We start from the raw sequence: 19,769 nt of genomic DNA, 5'->3' as shown, positions 1-19,769 counted from the left end.
CGACCTCTGAATAAATTTAAAGATGATAATAAGCTATTTATTTTGTTAGTATGGAATTTCACTTCGAAATATCTTACATTTCAGAATGTACGATTTTCAGTGTAGAATATACGATGTTTGTTCGGAATGTACCTTCTTTTTGTTATGTCAAATTCCAAAATTAGCTTTATGTCATATCTCACCCAAATATCTTACACTTCAGAACACACAATAATAATCCGGAACCTGGTGTTCCGGACATTGTAGTCTTTTTCTAAAACTAAGAAAATTTTGGTTAGTTTTGTTAACAACCTTGTTCCTAATGGTTAGATTACTCAACTATCTCTATGTTATTGTACTATTACAAATAAATAAGCTTTGTTGGACCTATAAATAAATAAATTTTCATAATTTTGATTTGTTGAGTTGAGTAACATGATACAGAATACTTAGCTTACAATCTTTATTTTTTTAGAGCATTCATAATGTTGAGTTCAATAAGAAAGTTGAATTATGTAACAAGTCTAGTTGTCATTGAAGAGAGGAAACTCTACAATACTGAAATGTCATCTTGATATTCAACGGATTTAAAGTCTTCAGTGGGAAAAATAAAAGTTTTCTAATCTTAAAGACATACTATAAAATGACTTTTGTAACTTTCTCTTGAACTTTGTAGAGTTGAATGCATTGTAAGAAAAAATTAATTAAGTTGTATGAAAGGTAGAAAAATAATGTGACAATGTATTGAAGTCTATGGAGTTGAGTGCATTGTGAATCCCTTACTTTTGGGAATTTTGCTGCCAAGAATAAGAAGCATACACCACTGAAGACAAGATTTTAAAATTTATGAGGCCAGAATAGTGCACTTTCATACTACAAGTTCTGTATAGTATCCAACTTTTAATGTTCAACCAAAGGATTGAACAATAAAAAGAAAGCAAATGAAATTCATTACAATTGTTTGGCGATAACGTATGGAAGTAACTAAAATAACTAATTCATTACAATCAAAGACAGCTTTTAGGGATGATAACCCCTGAACTCGAACCAGCAACGTGTTCACAGGTAGATATGGTTGGTCGATTTGGAGTCGTTATTCGTATGTTACGCATTCGGATCCCTCTGCACGGATTGCTCGCACTGCATTCGAACTTCACAGCTTCCACTGTCGTAGATGTACCTTTTATGTTGCTGTATCGCACGTTGCTAACTTGGACTCCAGAAGTCTGCATTTGTTCATTACAATGTTAGTAAATATAATATATATAATTCTATATATGTATAGCTTCCATGGTCAACGCTGGCTCACCTCACGAGGGCACCGGTTACTTGGACAGTAAGTCTGATCGATGAAAATCGGATTGTCCACAGCCCTCATTATGATGTTCCTGAACTCTACATTAGTCGCGTAGCTCTTGCTATCCCTGGCCCATGACTTGATTCGCACTCCATTTTGTGTTTTGGTGAAGATGCTGTCTGTGACTGTTACATTCTGTACCCCTTCTTCATTTAAACTGTTTCCCAAGCTTCCTATGCTGCAACATGTATCGAAAACTTTAAATGGATTGTACTTAGAACACGGATGCCCAGTTGATCATTTAGGCTAGTTTATTACCTTATACCATGGCCAGGGCCACAAGCGATCTTCTGGATCCAAACGTTCTTGGAACCAGGACCAATTGCTATGCAATCGTCACCAGTCTTGATCAGACTGTTCTTGATGGTGACACCAGTTGACGATTGAACGATGATACCATCTGTGTTGGGGCTTCGGCTTGGCGCTACGATTCTCATACGATCGAAGACGATATTGCTGCATCTACTCACGGCAACATGAATGGTTTGGCTGTACAATGAAGTTAGTCCCCTAACCAACACATTGTTCGACCACATGAACGTTATCGACTGCATGCAACATTACATGTGATTCAGAAAAAGTAGCAATGATTATCAAAAGAAGGTGTGCACCAAACATACTTACCCTTACACCCGCTGGACAACGACTCCCGGTCCGTCGACAAGCCCAGAACTGAGTACCCTTGGCGTCAATGGTTCCCCCTTGAACGGTTAACCGAGAAAGCTTAGTAAACAATATCCAGAACCCTGAGTTGCCCATGTCCTGATAATTTGGTGGTGCAACAATGGTGCCATCGTTTTGAAAAAGGATCCTGCTCCTGCATGGTCCGCTAAAAACGACAGGTTTAGTCATGAAAGTGCCCCTGGGGATGTAAACCATATTGGATGAACCGGAGGCAGCGCATGCAGCCTTCCATGCATTGAGGAAAGCTTGGCTAGAGTCGGTTCGACCATTGGACCTAGCCCCAAACCTGACGACATTGTAGGAAGCTGCGTCACAAGAAGATTGAAAGAATGATAGAATGAAGCAAATGCAAGCAGCAGTTAGAAAACGCTTGTTGGCCATGTCGGCGGGAGGTACGAGTATTAGAGGTGTGAGTGGTGTGTGCATATATGTAATAATTTTTGACTGAGAAAATGGCGGGGGAAAAAGTCCTTGGGAAGCATCCAATGTAAATCTAGTCTTTAAATTTAGTGAAGAATCCCGAAAAGAATGCATCTAAGCATTAAAGTCTCTGCAAAGCAAGACTATTCACACATGCATTTCAAGATATCCAAAGCATTGTACGGAAATGAACATGGTTTTAAATGTTGAGCTCTTCGTCATTTCCAAGCATGTGACTTAAATGTGCTCTCTCTCTCTCTCTCTCTCTCTCTCTCTCTCTCTCTCTCTCTCTCTCTCTCTCTCTCTCTCTCTCTCTCTCTCTCTCTCTCTCTCTCTCTCTCTCTCTCTCTCTCTCTCTCTCTCTCTCTCTCTCTCTCTCTCTCTCCTATATATATAATCATTAATATTAATTAGCATTTAAAATTATAAACTTTTTAAATTGTTTATATATATTCAAATTATAAATCTGAATAATATTTAGTTTCCATACATATTAATTAACATTAAAACAATTAAAACTATTGTTAGGGGTCAAGATCTTTAACCTATCCCGGATCCTAAATTTTAAAAGAAACTCAAGATCCTAAAACATGAATAAGGATCCTGGTCATAATCATTATTTCCAAACAAAATTAACAGCTATATTGATTGTTTATTCTTCATTTATGTAGAAAGAATCGAATCAAGACTCTTTAAGTACGAAGAATCGTTTCGATCACACTTAAGACTAGGAAATATCAAGTGAAATACGTGCAAATACTTATTCAAGAGGATCCCGAAAATATCAGACTTTTCGTTATTCGGATTTAACTATAAATACACATGTATAATTCAAATCACATACACACCAGGGCTACTCAAACACTTAATCTCGTTTTCATATTATCTTTTTTGTAATTTGGATTCAAATCAATAAAATCAAACAAGTCAAGTGACCATTATCACCTTCCAAGGTTGTATGTCGAAGATCCTATCAAGGATCAAAGACTTACCTTGTAAATTACTTCTGTTATTTCGATCTCAATTCAATAATCATAATAGTCACAACACCACAACCTATCATACAATTTGATTTATATTCCTTTTATTTATTTTTTACTAAAACAATTTGGTGCCCACCACGAGGCTATGGTGTCCATAATTCTTGAAAATCATGTCTACACAACCAACCCTATCTTCCTCTTCTATCCTCCAATTTCTTCAAAAAGTCTTTCACCACCTCTAAGCGGACCCCCTGGTTAAAGGAACACTTCTGATGCATCGAAAAAGAGCACATCTCTTATCACTAGCCATGGGAATTTGGATCCCTTGGGTCCCAAGATCCTCCTACTTCGATCTCTAATAACAAACTCTTCTCCATGATGAAGATGTTAACGCATCAGGTGACTCGGCAACAGGAAGACAACAGAACACTGCTCAAGGAGGTGGAAAGGATAAGGCTAGAGATCCGTAAAACCCATGAAGCGACACTCTCACTATTGCAACCCAAGATCCTATATTTCGGTAACATAGGTTCCTTAGGGAAATTTTTGGAGACTACAGTTCCAACATCCATTGGTACTCCAACTGGGGGAGTAATCTGAAATAACCGAACTCCAGTGATCCGGGATCTTAACGAAACTTTCACTACTCCATATAACATAAATGTTAGTAACTTCATTGAAAGTGATACTTTTACAAACTCTGTGAATCTTTATATAGGAATAAGTATGGTCATGGTTAAAGAACTTCAGCAACTATGACATATAATCTCAAACATGCTCGAAGTGGTTCAACCTATAGCAAAAGTATCCTTCATAGTTATAGGATCTTAAGATTTATCCCCTCGATAGCCGACCCCAAAGTCCTAAAGTTCTCCCAAACTCCTAGCTTGAAACCTTATGATGGAACCACAGATCCTGAGGAATAAAATAGCACAATATAGAGAAAGAATGAAAATCATTCCCATTCCATCGCATTTAAAAGAAGCTTGTTTATGCAAGAGTTTTGGTTCGACTCTTATAGGATCATCCTTAAAATGGCTTCTCAATGTTTCTCCTTACTCTATTACTTCTTTTTCTCACTTAGTTAATCTTTTAAATAATCATTTTTCATGTTGCATTATATTCTAAAGGGTCACTAGTGATCTTTATCGAGTGGTCCAGGTTCCGAAGGAATCCCTTAGGGACTTTGTAAGCTGGTTTGGCACAGGGAAGCATTGAACATACCAAACATTGACAACGGCATTGCCGTAAAAGCCTTTAAAATGGGTCTGAAGAAGGGTTCTCCATTCTACGAAGATCTTTGATGGCCCCATGCAAGAGAATGGATGAAGTCAGAGTAGAGTGTTAAGGTTGATCAGATTAGAGGAAGACAAAGAAATTCAAAAGCGGGCCATCACTCCAAGTTCTTATGACAGCCCTAATAGGAAGGATGAGTCATCAGCTCAAAGATCCTATAAATCAAAATCGTTCTCCAAACCTGATCATCATAGGGTTAATGCCCTTAACAATGAAGGAAAATAAGACAAATTCCCTAAGATTACTGATTATTGCTTTTTTGTGGATGTTTCATGTAACAACGTAAATTTTCAAAACAATTTTTCATTTTTGCAAACATCATAAACCATCATTTAATATTCTGAAATCACATGTGTAACAAATGTCATTGCAACAAAATACATCCCATGATCATAAAACAGTTCCTTCGTCAGTGTCTACAAATCACGTCGGCGCCTTCCCACGGTCCTCGCTAGTACCTGAAACACATAACACAACAAGTGTAAGCATTAATGCTTAGTGAGTTCTCCAAAATACTACTTACGCACATACGCCTTTCCAGGCCCTAACCTTTCGGTCCATGTGTCTCAGGGGACTTCCGCCCCAACTCGGTAAACCTTCCGGTCCTACCTGCATCAACCTTGCGGTCCACATCACAACGCCTTCCGGACCATAACATATATGCCTTCCGGCCCATAACATAATGCCTTTCGGCCCATATCAAGCATAACATACATAGCACATACAAATGATTAACTTATCCTATACAATGCATACAACTCATAACATATCCGACCTTCCAGTCACACAATAAAACCCTTCCGGGTACAGTATAGTGAGAAAACTCAACTCGTGGAAAGTCTAGAATCTCACGTGCTCGCTCTCTCTGAATCCCAAACGAAGACTCAACCTCTCCTAATCATAACGAATATCATTTTAATTAATATAGACTTCCACAACTAGACTTTACCCCTTATCATCATTCCTCAGAGGGGTAAAAAACAATTTTACCCTTCCTTGACTCAAAGTCCACATGTTGACCAAAACCCTAAAAGTCAACAAAAGTCAACATCTTCAGTACGCGGGGCGTACACACTGATGTACACGAGGCGTTCATCGCCAACCCAAAAGTCGGGGTCTCCACCCAGTACGTTGCGCGTACTAGGAGTTACGCCCAGCGTAATAGTCAGATCTAGACACTCTTCATTTCTGGTCTTAATCGGTTAAGCCACTTCTTCAACTTCCAGATCCGGCTTTATTTAAGCCTCCTTACTCATAAAGTTGAAACCTTTAAGCCTTGGCATGGCTGTAAAGGCTCTTACACTCCTTAACACCTTTCCATTTGAACTCAAGGATCTAGATTTCATGCATGGCTAATCATTCACGTCCAAGATTACATTTTTATGAATCTACAACTCAAATGGACCAAAAATATGATGGATCTAAGCTAATGGAGACCACTTGCTCATAAATTCTCCACCTTTGGGACCAAAACCCTAGAAAATGGTCCATAAAGCATACCACAAGAACTACAAGTCAAGATCCGAACTTTTTACCTTAGAATGAAGCTCCAACCTTTGCTAAGCATGGATCTACACTTGAACACTAACTTCTAGCCTTCACAATGGACTACTCTTCTCCTTTGCTACCTTGAAATGACACCACCAAGCTTAGAACACTCACAAATGAGCTAGGAACGAAGGAACACTCTCTTAGGGTTTCTTTCTGAGGGATGGTGGCTGAGGAATCAAGCCATCTCATTCCTTTTATAGCCAGCCACAAAAATTAGGGTTTTTGGGTCTAGACCAGTTACGCCCAGTGTAACCTTGGGTACGCCTAGCGTACCCGAGGGAGGATGCGTTTAAATGAAGCGCGCGAGTACGCGCAGCGTACTCCTTGTATGCCCAACGGACTCGCGCAACATAAAAGCCCTAAAATGACAACAAATTAAAGATGAAGGGCTAAATAAAAGGGTACTTGGATTTCGGGCTGTTACAATTCCCCCCCCCCCCCCCCCCACTAGAACCAGACTTCATCCCTGAAGTCTTACACTGAAAACAATTCCGGATACTACTCCCGCATATCAGAATTGGACTCCCATGTCAGCTCGGACCCCTTCCGATGTTGCCACTGCACTTGCACCAAGGGTACTTCCTTGTTCCTCAGAACCTTAACCTTTCGATCCCTAATTGCCACTGGTCTCTCAACATAGTTCAGGCCTGCATCCACCTGAATATCATCTAATGGCACCACTGCCGACTCGTCGGCAATACATTTCCTCAACTACGACACATGAAAGGTGTCTCGGATCTGACCCAACTCATCAGGTAGATCCAACTGGTAAGCTACCCTGCCTACCCTAGCGATTACCCTGAAAGGTCCAATAAATCGAGGTCCCAACTTGCCCCTCTTCATGAATCGTATCACTCCTTTCCAAGGGGAGACCTTTAAGAGCACAAGGTCACCAACCTGAAACTCGAGCTCGGACCGACGCCTGTCCGCATAACTCTTCTGGCGACTCTGAGCGGTCAACAATCTCTGCCTGACTTGTTGTATCTGCTCGGTCGTCTGAAGTACAATCTCCATACTACCCATTACCCGTTGCCCCACCTCTCCCCAGCAGATGGGGGTGCGATACCTCCTCCCATACAACAGCTCAAAGGGTGGCATACCAATGCTCGAATGATGGCTGTTGTTGTACGAAAACTCTGCTAAGGGTAAATAGGTGTCCCAACTCCCTCCAAAATCCAAAACACATGCTCGGAGCATATCCTCGAGCGTCTGAATCGTCCGCTCGCTCTATCCGTCCGTCCGCGGGTGGTATGCAGTACTGAAATGCAGCCTCGTACCCAGATCCTCGTGAAACTTCTTCCAAAACCTGGAAGTAAATTGTACGTCCCGATCTAAAACGATCGATGTCGGAACCCCATACCGCGATACCACCTCCCTCACATATAAATCTGCCAACTTCTCCGCAGAAGAGCTCTCACTGATAGCTAGAAAATGAGCACTCTTCGTCAATCTATCCACAATCACCCAAATTGCATCGACCCCTCTCGCAGTCCTTCGTAATTTGGTGATAAAATCCATGGTAATCTGTTCCCACTTCCATTCGGGAATCTCCAGCGGTTGCAACTTACCATGCGGACGCTGGTGCTTGGCCTTAACCTGACGACAAGTCAAGCACCTCTCGACGAACCATGCAACATCCTTCTTCATACAGGGCCACCAATACTCCTTCTTTAGGTCCAAATACATCTTAGTAGCCCCGGGATGGATCGAGAATTTCGATCGATGCGCTTCTTCCATAAAAATAGTACGCGTACTGCCCACAAACGATACCCAAATCCGACCCTGAAATGTCATAAGTCCCCGACCATCAGTAACGAATTCTGATACCTGCCCAACAACCCGCTCCCTCTTTCGGTTTTCTAGTCTCGCAGCCTCAACCGGGGCCCCTCGGATGGTGTCCAAAATCGAAGTCAGCACCGTCAACCTCATACAGATGTCTCGGATCGGGGTGCTCTCCGCCCTACAGCTCAATGCATCGGCTACAACATTAGCCTTGCCCGGGTGGTACAGGATCTCACAATCATAATCCTTCACCACATCCAACCATCTCCTCTGATGCATATTCAGATTTGGCTGATCCATCAAGTACTTCAGACTCTTGTGGTCCGTGTATATGGTACACCGAACCCCATAAAGATAGTGTTGCCAGATCTTGAGGGCAAACACTACAGCCCCCAGTTCCAGGTCGTGGGTGGGATATCTCGACTCATGAGGCTTCAGCTGCCTCGATGCATAGCAATAACGTGTCCCCTATGCATAAGCACTGCCCCTAATCCAGATATAGATGCATCATAGTATACCACAAAATCCTCCATCCCTTCCGGGAGTGCGAGCACCGAGGCCTCGCACAATTTCTGACGAAGGGTCTCGAATAAGGACTGCTGCTTCGGACCCCATGAAAATGCAACATCCTTCCGGGTCATCTTTGTAAGTGGCACGGCGATCTTGGAGAAATCCCTGATAAACCTTCGATAATAGCCAGCCAATCCCAGAAAGCTCCTGATCTCAGTGGGCGATCTCGACACTTCCCATCTCATCACCGCCTCTATCTTGGCCGGTTCAACCAATATCCCCTTCTGGTTAACAAGGTGCCCTAGGAACTGGACCTCTCGTAACCAGAAATCACACTTGGAGAATTTGGCATACAGCCTCTCCGATCTCAATACTCCAAGAATCTCCCTCAAATGTTCCTCATGCTGCTCCCTAGACCTCGAATATACCAAAATATCATCAATGAATACGATCACCGACCGATCCAGCATCGGCCTGGACACCCTGTTTATAAGATCCATGAACGCAGTTGGGGCATTGGTGAGCCCAAAAGGCATCACCACAAACGCGTAGTGCCCGTAATGAGTTCTGAATGCAGTATTCTGGATATCTTCATCCCGAACCCTCATCTGGTGATAACCCGACCTCAAATCTATCTTAGAGAACCAAGATCCTTTTTCTTGACAAAAAGAATCGGCACTCCCTAAGGTGAGCTACTCGGTCGAATAAACCCCTTTCCCAACAGCTCCTGAAGCTGCGAGGATAACTCCTACATTTCTGGTGGAGCGAGGCGCTAAGGCGCCTTGGCGATGGGCGTCGCTCCCAGAACTAGATCGATACGAAACTCCACTTGCCTTTCCGGAGGCACGCCTACCAGTTCTTCGGGAAACACATCCGAAAACTTGCACACTATTGGAACCTCGTCAACCGAATTTGGCCTCCCTGCAGCCACTCGTGTGTCCATCACATAGGCTATGAATCCATTGCAGCCCTGCTGCAAACTCTGTCTCACCTTGACATCCGAACAAAACGTTGACCCACACCGGGTCCCCTCGCCATACACAGTAACCACTCCCCCACTAGGGTCTCGTATAGTCACCAGCTGTCTCTCACAGTCAATGACTGCTCCAAACTTACTCAACCAGTCCATGCCCACGATAACGCAGACATCTCCCATCGCTATAGGAACCAAATATATAGGGAACTTGACACCAAAAATCTCGAGCACACATCCTCGAATCACGTCAGTGGCGTATACCGCTTTCTCATCAGCTATGGAAACCCTCAAGGGTCATGATGGATTGGTGATAACTCTTTACATTGCCAATCACTTTGTTAGAAGGATCTTGGTAGACGGAGGATCTTCAATGAACATCATACTTTTAGATGCTCTAACCAGGATGAACATCCCAGAATCCGAAATAAGAAAAAGATAATCAGTACTACTAGGATGCAGCAGTGAAACGAAGCACACCATTGGAGAAATCAAGCTACCTATCTACATCAAATAGGTAAATTATATGCAATGCTTTTGTGTTATTGATGCTTTGTCTTCATACAATGTTATATTAGGTATGCCTTGGATCCATGACATGAAAGCAGTTCATCGACATACCATCAATGCATCAAAATGCCTACCCTATGGGGGATAGTGAAGATCATCGGTGATCTTAAAGAGTGATATAAGACTTCGATGAAGTCTTCCATAGTACCACGACAAGCATAACAATTAAACCAAAGGGCACGAGACGTGCTAGAAGCAAAACAACAAGACATAAAAGAAGTGCCCTTAAACCTTAAGGATCTTGAAGCTAAAGTCCACATAGGATCCTCAATACCAAAAGAAATCGAACAAGACCTAGTAAATTTCTTAAAGGACAGAAGAAAAAACTTTGCGTGGAAACATGAAGATATGACAGATATAGATAAAGAAGTTATAACTCAAAAACTCAATAGTGATCCGTCTTACAGGCTTATACATCAAAAAAGAAGGAAATGTGCACCCGAGAGGAATCAAATCATCCAAGAGGAAGTTGAAAAACTTCTTAAGACATAAAGGATTAAAGAGGTAATGATTCCAAGATGATTAGCCAACGTGGTGGTAGTACAAAAGAAGTATGGAAAATGGAGAGTGTATTTAGACTACATAGATCTCAATAAGGTTTTCCCTAAGGATCCTTTCCCGTTGCTCTATGATAGATGCCACGGCAGGTCATGAGTTACTAACATTCATGGACACCTCAGATGGATTCCAAAAAATACAAATTATACCATCCGATCAGGAGGATACTGCCTTCATAACACCTACAGGTATATATTATTATATTGTTATGCCCTTTTGTCTAAAAAAATGCAGGTGTAACATATCAAATAGTGGTAAATCGAATGGTTAAGGACAAACTAAGGGACGCCATGTAAGTCTATATTGATGACATGGTGGTCAACTCTAAAAGATCTAAAGATCACCTCATGGATCTTGAAGAAGCCTTCGATATATTAGATGAATACAATATGAAGCTAAATCCATCTGAATGTTACTTTGGAATGAAGGTATGTAAGTTCCTTAGTTACATGGTCACTAAGATGGGGATAGAAGCGAGTCCGGAACAGATCATCCTATATCTTTCAGTATCCTTAAATGTTGTAAGTTTAGTTTTGTCCAAGGATCATGACAAGGATCAACATCATATTTACTATGTATGTAAAGGTCTCTTGGATCCTGAAACTAGGTACTCTCATCTCGAAAAACTAATACTTGCACTAGTTACAGCTTCCACCAAATTAAGACATTATTTTGAAAGCCATACCATACATGTAAAAACTAATTCTCTTATTAAAAATTTAAGAGAAAAACAAAAATGTCAAGAAGAATGGCTAAGTGGTCAGTGTAACTTAGTACATATGACATCATATATGAGCCAAAATCAACCATAAAATCACAAGCTCTGGCGGATTTTTTGGAAGACTTTAGTGATAATCTACATCCTGAAGTAAAATTAAAAACTCAACAACTTCTAAAAGAAGAAAACATGAGAAATGGACACTCTTTATGGATGAAGCATCCAACTTCAGAGGAACATGCCTTAGGATCATACTAAAATCACCACAAGGGGGCATCCTACCCTAAGCCGTTAGCTATAAATTCAACACAACCAACAATGAAGTGGAATATGAAGCACTTGTGATTGGGTTACAATTAGCCAACTAGAATTTTTTGTTAGGAAATTCTATCTATGTATGATCAACTCTTGATTTATCATGTAACTCTAAGATTTATGCTATACGTGTTTTTCATTTCAAAAACAACTATTCAAATCAAAATTCAATCATGAAACCCTAAACCTAATTTAATGCACCATATTCACTCAATGTTGGGTTGTAACCCTAATTTCCCGGTCCAAACCCTTATTGGGCTAAGAATCATTTATTGGGCCTAATGGGCAAATAAACCCTCAGCTTGATTCTTTTGGGCTAAGAAACCACATTTGGGCCCTAATTGGACCCACATTCAATAAGTAATTGATTTTGGGCCACAAAACTCTTCATGGGCCTTAATGGGCCGTAAACATTTTCTTGAACCTCATTAGGCTGAAAACCCATTGTATTTACCTCTCTTGGGTCGTAAACACATATGTGGGCCCAATGGGCTGAAAGCCTTCTTATTGGGCTATAAGAGATCAATTTCTATTCAAACCTAAGCCCGAATGAATTTTCTTTCCTCTCCTCTCTTATTTTCAGATATTATTAAAAAATGGATGAAGGTTTGATTTAGGCTTGACAACACATAATTAACCTTCATGTATCATGGTAATCACATACATCTAGAAGCCTATTATCCTCCATGCAATAATGTCTAATCTCTCTCCTCCTTCTTCTCTACTTACGATGAAGATCCCACACCCTCCTCACTTCACTCATTTTTCCAACACAAAATCCTCTCTAAACTCTTAAGAAATCTCTCACTTTCCTCCTAAAAATTGTGAATTGGTGTGTGCATTCAAGGGGTTCTTCAATAAAGATTCATCCTTGTTGGTAAGTTCTCATCATACTCAAAATCAGTGTTCTAAAAGGCGTGCCATGGCGTGAGGCGTGGCTTCTCCGTTACGAAAAGCTTCATAACGTTACTGTTAGGCGTAACGCGTGGCAAGGCGTGATATGGCGCACCATGGCGCGTTATGGCGTGTTATGGCGCGTGTTTTTTCGTTTGAGACACAATTTTTTTTCTCTTTGTTATGTCTTTTCAAACCGGAGATACAAGTATTGTGGTTTTTGTTAACTTTTTGTTATTAGTTATTGATTTAACACTTCTAAAAAGTAGTTATATTTAATATAAATTTATATTTATGTGGTAATATAATTTTGAATTAATACAAAATCGCCGCCTTACATCACGCCTTGATAAACGTTGTGGCTCGCCATGGCTCGTTAAGCTTGAGGCTTGGCCTTGCCGCCACGCCACGCCTCACGCCATTTAGAACCTTGCTCAAAATGATTTGGATCCCTTTTATGCTAAGAACAGTACCTTACATGGTCTCATTTTGTGTTCTAGCTCTCTAGAACCATCAAGATTCGAAAAACCTCTTCAAGAGGTTAGCTAAGCCGAAATCTCCTTCAGTCTTCTCTTCAAAATCGAATCATTCGCCAATGTGAGTTCATACCCCATTGTTTTCAATTTTTACTATGTTTTGGGGGAGGATACAAGTTGCTTTGTGTTAGATCTATGTATTTATGCATGTATATGTGTGTTTTCATGTTATATGTTGGGATTATGTAATGAAAACATGTTAGATCTTCACCAAACTTGAAATATCTACTAAACTTGGTGATGTTTGTATACTAAACCATCTTATGTGACTTACTATGAAGTTAAAAGGATTAAACATGCTAAGGATGTTGAAAAGTAAATAAAATCGTATAAGGGGCCATTTTTAACAAATAAACAAAAAAGTGAGGTCTTTATGACACTCACTGTTTTAGAGAGGACCAAAAAAGTCAGTTTTTAAATAAAAATGGATCTTTATGATATTCATGGTTTTAAAAGGGCCAAAAGTGTTAATTTTCAAAAGATGGCTTCTATTGGGCCTTCACGGTTTTAATGGGCTAAATTTGCCAATTTTTAAAAAAGTGGGTCTTATTTATAAACTCACGGTTTCATGGGCCTAAAAAGGTAATTATTGACTTTTTTTATGGATTAAATTGTCATTTTAAACAACATGGGCCAAAAATGTAAATTTTCGGTTAAATGGGCTAAAATGCATTTTTATTAAATTTGGGCCAAAAATGTTATTTCTATCAAAAGTGGGTTGAAAATGTCATTTTATACAAAATAAGCCCTTAAAAGTAAACTTTCAGTGTTAATGGTCCTAAAGTGTCACTTTTACCAAAAATGTTCCTTAATTGTAAATTTTCAGCTTAACGGACCAAGATTGTCATTTTTTAAAAAAGTGGGCCTTTTATGTCATTTTGGTAAATAATTGAGTTAAAACAAGCAATATAATAACAAACAGGCTAATTATGTCATTCTCACTTTTATTTGGCATTTTTTACCCATTTTCATGTTTATTGGGCCTTAGCGACCATTTACATGCTTATTGGGCCTGATACATTCATTACATGTTATTAGGCCTTAGTGACCCATTTACATTATTATTGGGCCTGATACATTCATTACATGTTTATTGGGCCTTAGTGACCCATTTACATGCTTGATAGGTCATGTGTACTCCTTATATGTTTATTGGGTCTTGTTAACCCATCTACATGCTCGACGGACCTTGTATACTTATTTCATGCTTATTCATGTACATACACATTGGGCCTTGAAATCTAAATACATATATGGAAACATTATTTAAAACATTAAATAGTGTGTTACAATATTCGCGTAAACATAGTTAAGGTTCTTGTGAGACGTTCTTTCATTCGTACCTACCTAGTGTACAACCTTCAGTTCTGTAGTTATAGCCAGAGTCTTCTGGAGGGAGAGCGAGAGTTTGTGTATATATCTATATAGGGTTGACAGCCCCGCACCTGAGTTGTTCGCTACAGCTAGACTATGTCAATAAAGGGTGACAAATGTCTTACCTTAAACAAGCGACACCTGAAAAACATCATGACAGACAGATCAGTCATATCAAGTATGGTTATAACGACTCACATAGATATTAAATCCACTATAAAATTTACGGAATACGTATACATTTCTGCAGTTACGATACTATATATAAACACCATTTGATGGTCTTAGGGTTTAGGACCACAACACTTTTACAAGTAGGAAATATCGGATTTTCTGGAAAACTTACATTATACATTACCTTCTACTTACAACAGGAAAATATAGGATGTTCATTGAGTACTCTCTTACACATTTTCAAAACAGAAACACACATGGTTTAATACAAGATTGATACACAGCATTCAAACCATTTTAAAAAAAAAAAATATCGGATTTCTGGTGTTTACAAAGTGATACAAACTTTTCATACAAATATGTTTATGAACTCACCAACATTATATATGTTGACCGTCACTACTAGAAAAACAACCTTTTACGACGTTCATTGCGTGTCGTAAAAGGCTCAGACGACGCGCAAATGCGCGTCAAGGAAGGCCCTGTCATAAAGAGAGACGACGCGCATTGACGACGCTCATTTACTACACGCAGTTACGACGCTCGTTTACGACACGCAATGCGTATCAAGGAAGGCCCTGTCATAAAGAAAGACGACATGCATTCGCGTGTCGTAACCTTACGACGCGCGTGTTAATGACACGCAATGCGTATCAAGAAAGGCTCTATCAAGAAAGGCCATGTCATAAATGAAGATGACACACATTTTTGTGTATCATAATTTTAAATGTTTAAAAAAAATTATTTTTTTATAGATTTATTAATTTTCAAATTAAATTTGCATTTAATGCCTCATAATAGAAAATAAAATATCATATACAAAAAAATATAATCCATTTCATAAAATTTAATATCATACAATTCTATTTCTTACAATATATAAATTTACATTCATCTAATTTACTTTCTGTTTCAAACAAAAAATCTATATCATGCGGCTTCTTCCATTTCCTTTATTAGCAGCTTCCATCATCAGTAGAACAACTAACAATTGAAATGAAAAATGCAACACTTGTATATCTGCAAAGAACTTGAAAAAAACAACAAAGATTTAATGTTTATATATAGCAAGAACATATTGAATGCATAAAATAAGAAGCTAATAGGAAATGTAACTTATTTGTGAAATTGTTAAAAATTACAAGTAAAGATTTTACTATTTCTGTAAAATAAAAAATTTAATTACCTTAAATTCCATTCAGCACAAGCATAAGGACCAACTCTAGGATGAACATAGAGTCCAGCTTTCTTAATCAGCTTAATTAACTTCACCAAATCATTGGGAAAGAGAAAAGAAATCTTGAAATCAAGAAAATGATTTAGTAAATTAAATTAAAATATTATTTTATTTCAAGAAATTTTGAAATTAAGAAAATGATTTAGTAAATAAGAACTTCCCAGATACGAAAAGATTTGCATATCTTCTAAAGCTTCAATCTTCCTTTAGGATCAGTTGTGAATATATACCTATACAGTAGTAATAGTTTAAAATTAGCAATCAAATTTTAAGTCAGTATTGTTATGCATATGTCCTACAAACTCCGAAAATACTTTTCACTTCCTATACTATAAACAAGATGATATATTATATGCACATAAGAGTAATGATTAAGGTGAACAATAGTATACATTTTTCTAGGTACTTTAGCATTGAAACCAGTAACAGACTAGTAAAATGGGAGTATAACTTGAACGGTACCTGTTGCCCAAAAACTTGCACCAATAGTATGCAGCCACAAAGAAATATTCCTCAGGGAGCTTGTGAGGTAAAAACATCTCTACAGTCTACACGTTTCATGCTTGATTTCCATATTTTATCAGTTTTAAAAACAAAAGTTCTAACAAGAAACCTTCTTTCATTAATGCAAGTGATGCTCTTGATAAGCTGATATTCGTAAGTATAATGGATCCCTCATTACTTGGAGATGCTAGTGAGCTTGAAATCCGAATTAAACCTGATCCAGAAAAAGGGACAATCACAATATCGTAGGATTACTTACTTTTCTTCATTCTTGAATCTTTCCTCATAAAATACAACTCTAAAAGAGATTTATAAACCTTTTTTACCCTTATTGTAGAGATACTGGTATTGGAATGACCAAAGAAGAACTAATAGACAACCTTGGAACCATTTCTCAAAGTGGTATTTTACCTTCTTTCATATAAATCATTAGCAAATATGTACATTACATTAATCGGTTAATTGTATAAAATGTTGAATCTTTTTGTTTAGGAGAACAAGGATCTTGGAAATGATAACAATTTGATTGGTCAATTTGGTGTTGGGTTCTATTCGGCTTTTCTGGTTGCTAAAAAGGTCCTTAATACCCTTTTCCCATTTTCTTAATTTCTTAATTTGTCAATTAAAAATGATTCTAAATATTTTATAAAAACAGGTGATTGTTTCCACCAAGAGTCCAAGGTCAGACAAGCAATACATTTGGGAAGCAACACTCGAAAGTAGTTCATATGTAATTAGATAAGAAATTGATCCTGAAAAACAGATTCGTAGAGGAACAGAAATAACACTCTTTTTTAAGGTCCTTTAACTCTTACAAAGTTCAATCTTTTTGCTTTATTATAGTGATTTTAAATTCAATTAATATTTTATTTTGTTTTGTATAGGATGATGACAAATACGAGTTCACTGAGCCAAGTAGAGTTTAGGGTTTAGTGAAAAACTACTCACAATTTGTTTCTTTCCCGATTTTCACAAGGCAAGAGAAATCAAGAACGGTTGAGGGTCAGTTCAGGGTTTAGTGATAAACATGTCATCCAGTTATAGCTAAATAACTGAAAGGGTCATTTGTTTTTTACACTCTCTGGCACTGTAGTATAAAAGATGTATTTTTTTATACCAAGTGGCTCTCAGTCTCACTTTACAAATTTTCATGTTTTGGGAAAACAAAATACCTGATTAGGACCCTTAAATATTGAGTCATCAACTACAATTGAAGGTTTCTTGATGAAAGCCCTAATTTTCTTAAAGAGGAAGAGGCGACTAATCCGTAAATGGAAGCCTTTGGATTAGCTAGTCATCCAGTTTCTCTAAAAAATAGAACACCAAAATCAAACAACTATCAGTAAGCAATCAAGTTCCAAAACATTAAGTCACAAAAATATTATAATGGAATGAGACATTTTGAAAAGGTCATTATTTCATGTAGTTATTATTATTTTTTTTCTTTTAACCAATACTCAATATAGGTTATTTGCAAAATTAGCACTTGAAAGATGATCTATCAATCCTTATATATTTGTTACTATCAGGTGTCTTTTTGTGGGATATTTAAAAAAACTGGAGAAGACCCTTTGACACAAACTGCAACCTACAATACCCTGACTCTAAATTATATTTATGTAAACACAGGTCAAAAGTTGAGTTATAACATGTTCATAGTGCCCTCTGTTTCATTCTCTATTTGTACTATCTTTAAATGTCATGTTGGTTATTTATTTGTTTAATTCTGATGGCCCTTCTATAATAGGTTGTCTTAGTCCTATTTATCGATTTAGATTAACTGCATTGGTCATTAGCATAGATATTGTTTGTGACTTCTATTTTCTAAATATGTATAAATCTGAAAATCAACTCCAATTTTCTTTTTTCTGTGTTATAGATTTTTAAATATATTGTATGCAAATCTTGAGCTTGTGGCCTTGGCTGCAACTTTCAGTTCAAAATGTAAAAAGTTTAAGCTTGACAAAATCATGCTTTGTAATATATCAGTTTGTTTGATTCTATGCAATTCATAGACTAATGGAATTGTGTTAGTGTTTCATTCAAGCCTTTCTTTATTAATAATTATGTTATCCAATTGTCTTATAATTTCAGTTTATTTTTTATCAGGTGCTCTGCTAGGCATATGCAAGTCATGTATACATACCAATGGAATCAAGTTCCTTGGTTTCTCCTTAATTAAAAACTTCTTTATTTGCATTTATTTATAAAAAAGTTAACATGGTACTGACTGCTTTATTAAGAACTGGTTGGGTTGTGCTATAGAGCCCATTTAGTAATAGTATTTAGATTATAAATTAACAAACCTTCCACCCGTTTCTGAAAATTATAATTAATTTGTAAATTTTTCACTTAATCTTGCAGTTTTAAGATTCCCAGAAGCTAGTGTAAGGTTTTTACCACCTCAGCATCGCCAGGTCGACGCCCAGCTGTCACAATAGGAATTCACTGGACAAACACAAACATTACATGTAAGCCTTTCTACACATCATTCAAAATCTACCCTGTTATCTATACCATTCTACTTTCGGTTTTATGATTATTATAGCAGTGAAAATTGTTGGGATTTGGATGAGATTGCTATAATTGGGTAAAATTTCTTAAAATAAACAACTAAATACAAGTAGATTTTCTTTATCAACATTGGATAGAAACTAGATAACATATTTTCAAGATTGTAATTGTAATACCTTTCTGGATGCCTTTTCAAAAGCTGCTACCATCTCCAACACAAATGTACCTTTACCCGTTCCTAAGTTATAGACTTCACAGCCTAAAAAACAGATAATGGTTTGATTTAATGTCAAACAGAACAAAATTTCCAAAACTAAAAAATGTCATCTGCAATCAGAAAGAGATACACACCTATTTTAGGGTCCGAGAGTTTCTTCAAAGCAACAGTGTGTCCATCTGCTAAATTTACAACATAGATGTAATCATGTACCTGAAATTTGAGGGTAGAAAAGGTAAATATCAGCATCATAATTCCCAACAAACAGCAACAGGAGGAAAACTCAGTAGAACCTCAAATAAGGTAATTTCAAATTCCAACATTTCCCAATCATTGCATAGTAGACACAATGTTTCAAGTTTTATGAAACAGAGCACATAACACAAAAAAGAAACCAACCCAAAGTATAGATAGATGCAGAAAGCATAAATATTCACTAAAATAGAAATTAAAGATTGAGTTAAGTAAAAGAAAAGGTGTCATACCATCTTGCATTACAGTTTCCTCATGTTATCTAAGACGCATCACAAGGGCTAAGTAAAAGAAAAGATGTCATACCATCTTGCATAACTGTTGAAATTAACATGAACATTAGTTGCACAAAAAATGTATATGATGATTAT

At 37.8% G+C, this 19,769-nt stretch overlaps 1 protein-coding gene and 1 pseudogene across 1 annotated transcript; one reads left to right on the top strand and one right to left on the bottom strand.

Annotated features, from left to right (window-relative positions):
- Window positions 1-803: 803 nt before the first annotated feature.
- Window positions 804-2,456, bottom strand: LOC144999359 (polygalacturonase-like). The gene is made up of 4 exons (XM_078958705.1): window positions 1,961-2,456; window positions 1,595-1,884; window positions 1,289-1,514; window positions 804-1,205 (listed from the first exon to the last, which is right to left on the bottom strand). Exons 1-4 carry the CDS (start codon window positions 2,444-2,446, stop codon window positions 987-989), a joined length of 1,221 nt encoding a protein of 406 aa, XP_078814831.1. The 5' UTR covers window positions 2,447-2,456; the 3' UTR covers window positions 804-986.
- Window positions 2,457-10,974: 8,518 nt separating this feature from the next.
- LOC145008203 (heat shock protein 90-5, chloroplastic-like) lies at window positions 10,975-18,856 on the top strand (annotated as a pseudogene).
- The last annotated feature ends 913 nt before the right edge of the window (window positions 18,857-19,769 follow it).

Source organism: Lactuca saligna, chromosome 1 (assembly GCF_052625555.1).
Source record: "Lactuca saligna cultivar CGN05327 chromosome 1, ASM5262555v1, whole genome shotgun sequence".
Lineage (NCBI taxonomy): Eukaryota > Viridiplantae > Streptophyta > Magnoliopsida > Asterales > Asteraceae > Lactuca > Lactuca saligna.
The sequence above is the reverse complement of the archived record's forward strand: the minus strand, read 5'-3'. Positions and strand labels throughout refer to the sequence as shown.

Bases quoted from the DNA above. Each gene is read 5' to 3' on its own strand.
- LOC144999359 (XM_078958705.1), bottom strand. From the start codon at position 2,446: ATGCACACACCACTCACACCTCTAATACTCGTACCTCCCGCCGACATG. The intron at 1,885-1,960 runs GTAAGTATGTTT...TGTTGCATGCAG, and splicing joins GTTGTCCAGCGGGTGTAAGG to TCGATAACGTTCATGTGGTC. The intron at 1,206-1,288 runs GTGAGCCAGCGT...GAACAAATGCAG, and splicing joins GTAACCGGTGCCCTCGTGAG to ACTTCTGGAGTCCAAGTTAG.